The 3,585-nt window shown below is 39.1% G+C and overlaps 1 protein-coding gene across 1 annotated transcript; it reads left to right on the top strand.

The window, feature by feature from the left end:
• The first annotated feature begins 456 nt into the window (after positions 1-456).
• On the top strand, positions 457-3,350 carry LOC147492531 (uncharacterized). The gene is made up of 5 exons (XM_086567538.1): positions 457-1,168; positions 1,939-2,124; positions 2,299-2,485; positions 2,573-2,849; positions 2,943-3,350. Exons 1-5 carry the CDS (start codon positions 457-459, stop codon positions 3,348-3,350), a joined length of 1,770 nt encoding a protein of 589 aa, XP_086423664.1.
• Positions 3,351-3,585: the final 235 nt, after the last annotated feature.

The following is a 3,585-nucleotide window of genomic DNA, read 5'->3' as shown; positions in this document are numbered from 1 at the left end:
GTTCGTTATTTACTTATGTGGTGCTCTATTATGTGTATGGTTTACCTGCCATTGTATTTTCATCTCTAACTATTTTTTATTTATTCGTATTGCAAGAACTACAATATGGAGGGGTTTGGGGTGATAGATAAAAGTTGGATTGATCTACCAAAAGAGGACGATCGTTTTATTCATGGTGTTAATCAATTTGTACAATTTGCAAGGGATAACTGTCACCACAAGGATGTGATCCCATGTCCATGCGATAACTGTAGAAATAGAGGTCAAGCACTAACCCATGAGGTGGTCACATTGCATTGTTACCAAAAAGGCTTCTACAAACAGTATACATTTTGGAGAATGCATGGAGAAACAAGTCAACCACCAAGTGTGGCATTTGAAAGGGGTGGAAGGTCAAATTCCACTAATTTTGAGGTGGGAGGGGACTTCCCTTTTTTTTAGGAGAATGTTGCATTGATGCCCGTCATTAGAAAGAACTTCGGCGGTGATAACTTGGATGTTGTTATTGAACAATGTTCAATAGATGGTGCTCGAGGAATAGTTGAGGAAGATCCTATAGTTGAGGAAGAGCCTGACACAATTGAGTCCGATAATTTTCATGAGGCTTTGAGTCCCTTATATCCTGATTGTGAGGACTTTACAGTTTTGAAATTTGTCGTCAAGTTGTTTCGGTTAAAGGTTACACATGGGTGGACAGACAAGAGTTTTACGGGACTCCTCGAATTACTTCGTGTGGCTTTTCCACATGACAACAAGACTCCGGAGAATACTTATAGGACAGAAAAATTAATAAAAGAGTTGGGCCTTAAATATGAGAAAATTGATGCTTGCTCGAATGACTGCATGCTATTTTGGAAAGATGATGATTGGAGGGATACTTGTACTACGTGTGGAGCATTGAGGTACAAATATGCTGATATCGAACAAAGGAAGAAACATATTAGGATTCCAGCAAAGATACTTAGATACTTTCCAATTACGGAGAGGTTAAAGAGGTTGTATAGTGTACCATGGGTGGCAAAGGAGATGTGTTGGCACTCGAAAAATCGATTGAAAAGTGGAGAGATGGGGCATCCAGTTGACTCATCTAATTGGAAATTAATTGATCGGAAGTATAAGGACTTTTCAGCTGAAACTCGTAATGTTCGATTAGGACTAGCGACAGATGGTTTCAATCCTTTTGGAACTTGTGGCACATTATACAGTTCTTGGCCTGTAATGTGTGTTGCCTATAACCTTCCTCTGTGGTTTTGCATGAAACCCAAATTTACCATGCTCTCTTTACTCATCGAAGGGCCACGACAACCAGGAAAGGATATCAACATATATTTATAGCCTCTAATTCGTGAATTGCAATCTTTATGGAATATCGAGGTGACTGTGAAGGACGCAAACAGAGGCAAGATGTTCAATATGCGCGCAGTTTTGTTATGGACTATCCATGACTTTCCTGCGTTAGGTAACATATGTGGTTGTAGAACCCATGGCAAATATGTTTGTCCCATTTGTGGCCCAAATACCTCCTCATTGAGACTCCAACATGGCTAGAAATTTGCTTACATGGATAGTAGACGATTCTTGCCCTCCTCGGATGCTAGTAGGATGGACACTAGACCAAGGACCTTTAACAAGACTAAAGAGCTTAGAGAACAGCCTTTAAGATTGATTGGACTGCAAGTTGAACAAATGACACAGAATCTGAAAGTGCAATGGGGTAAGGGTAAAGAGAAGGAAAGGGGGAATGGAAAAAGGAAAAAAAAAGGAAGGGTGGTAGAAAACAAAAAGAGGGCAACGGGGATGGGACTTGCTTTTTCAAACAGTCGATATTATTTAGGCTTCCATATTGGGCAGAGCTTCTTATCCATCACAACTTGGACGGTATGCACATTGAAAAAAATGTTTGTGAACTCTTGATTGCTATGATGTTGAACACAAAAGGAAAAACAAAAGATAACCCCAATGCACGCAAAGATTTGCAACTTCTTAGGATTAAAAGGAAGTATTGGTTGAGTGATCAAAATGGCAAGAAGGTTATGAAGCCTGGGGTGTTTTGGCTTCGAGCGGAGGAGAAAAAGTTGTTCCTTGCGAGCTTAAGAGATCTCAAAGTACCTGTTGGGTTTAGTGGTAACTGAAAGAATATTGTCCAAGGCGGTGCGAAGGATTTGAGTGGAATGAAGTCTCATGATTATCACATTTTGATGCAATATTTGCTTCCAATGCTGATCCAACATGCATATCGAGATAGGAAGGAAGTCCGACATGTGATCTTGCGTATTTGCACATTTTTTCGTGTGTTAGGTTCTAGGAGACTTGATGTTGACACTTTACATGCACTTGAGAGGGGTATGGTCAGGACTTTATGTGAGCTTGAAAAAATTTGTCCTCCATCGGTATTTGTAATAATGATGCATCTACATATTCACTTAGCGTATGAGGCTCGTATGTGTGGACCAGTATTCTATCATTGGATGTATTTGTTTGAGAGGTAATTCTAACTAATAAGATTGTTTACTTAGCTTCATGGTTGGTTTGTGTTAAGTTATTCTATTATAAAATTCTTAATTTTGTGAAGGATGATGAAGGTCTACAAGGATTATGTTACAAACAAGGCACGTCCTAAAGGTTGTATCGCGGAGCGATACTTTAAAGAGGAAACCATGAACTATTGCACTGGTTACAAAGGAGGGAATAGTCTTCTCCAGAAGCTTGAGCGAAAGTCTAGTGGTGAAGAAGTAATACCATCAGATGTGTTTGATAGTGAATTTGATGGGGCTGATGAAGTTGGCCCAATTGATTTGGGTCATACTTATCATTTGGTAGGTGTTAAATATGAGCAAACACGCAATTGGGTACTGTAAAGCCATCCAAGATATGATTGGTGGTACATGTATGTATTTCTAAATTTTAAAAGTTGAAATTATAACTTCTATATACTTAAACAGACTATTGCTTTAACTAATACATATATTTATAAACGTAATATCCTATTCAGGGAGTACACCACAGATTTGGAAGCCCGTAGGCAGTGTGTAGTGAGGAATGCAGGCCAATATAGGGTGTCCATGGACGATGAGTTCATTCCTTGGTTGAGAAGACAGCCTAATTTTGAAAACATAAAGGAAGATTCTTTCAAAAATATAGTGGCGAGACCAGTGAGCTGTTCCATGGTGTACAAGAAGTATTGCGTCAATGGTTTCCTCTTCATTACAAAAGACTATCAGGAGAATAAGAGGAACCAAAATAGTGGTGTTTGCACAGAGTGTCCAACTACATTTCGGGTTAGCGTGAACGATAAGAACCCATTAGAAGATGTTGCAGAATATTACGATGTTCTTACGAATATCATTTAGTTGAAGTATCGAGATAGGGTACCAGCCTGTTTTGTTCAAGTGTGAATGGGTTTAACTTAGACATGGTGTGAAGCTAGATGTGGAAGCGAACCTTAAGTTGGTAAATTTGTCAAATCAAATTAGTTCAGATAATATGAGTGACGAACCATTCATTCTTGTAGATAAAGCTTCTCAGGTTTTCTACTCTAAAGATCCAAAGGATCCCAACTGTCATGTGGTTTTGGAAGTCCCAAGA

Source organism: Coptis chinensis, chromosome 6 (genome assembly GCF_015680905.1).
Source record: "Coptis chinensis isolate HL-2020 chromosome 6, ASM1568090v1, whole genome shotgun sequence".
Lineage (NCBI taxonomy): Eukaryota > Viridiplantae > Streptophyta > Magnoliopsida > Ranunculales > Ranunculaceae > Coptis > Coptis chinensis.
Note: the sequence above shows the minus strand (reverse complement) of the source record. Positions and strands in the feature narration are given on the sequence as shown.

Excerpts from the sequence above, each read along its gene's own strand:
- LOC147492531 (XM_086567538.1), top strand. The coding sequence starts at position 457 with ATGCCCGTCATTAGAAAGAACTTCGGCGGTGATAACTTGGATGTTGTT. Across the intron at positions 1,169-1,938 it reads ATTAGGACTAGCGACAGATG|GAAAAACAAAAGATAACCCC; the intron begins GTTTCAATCCTT and ends TGAACACAAAAG. Across the intron at positions 2,850-2,942 it reads ATGAGCAAACACGCAATTGG|ACTATTGCTTTAACTAATAC; the intron begins GTACTGTAAAGC and ends ATACTTAAACAG.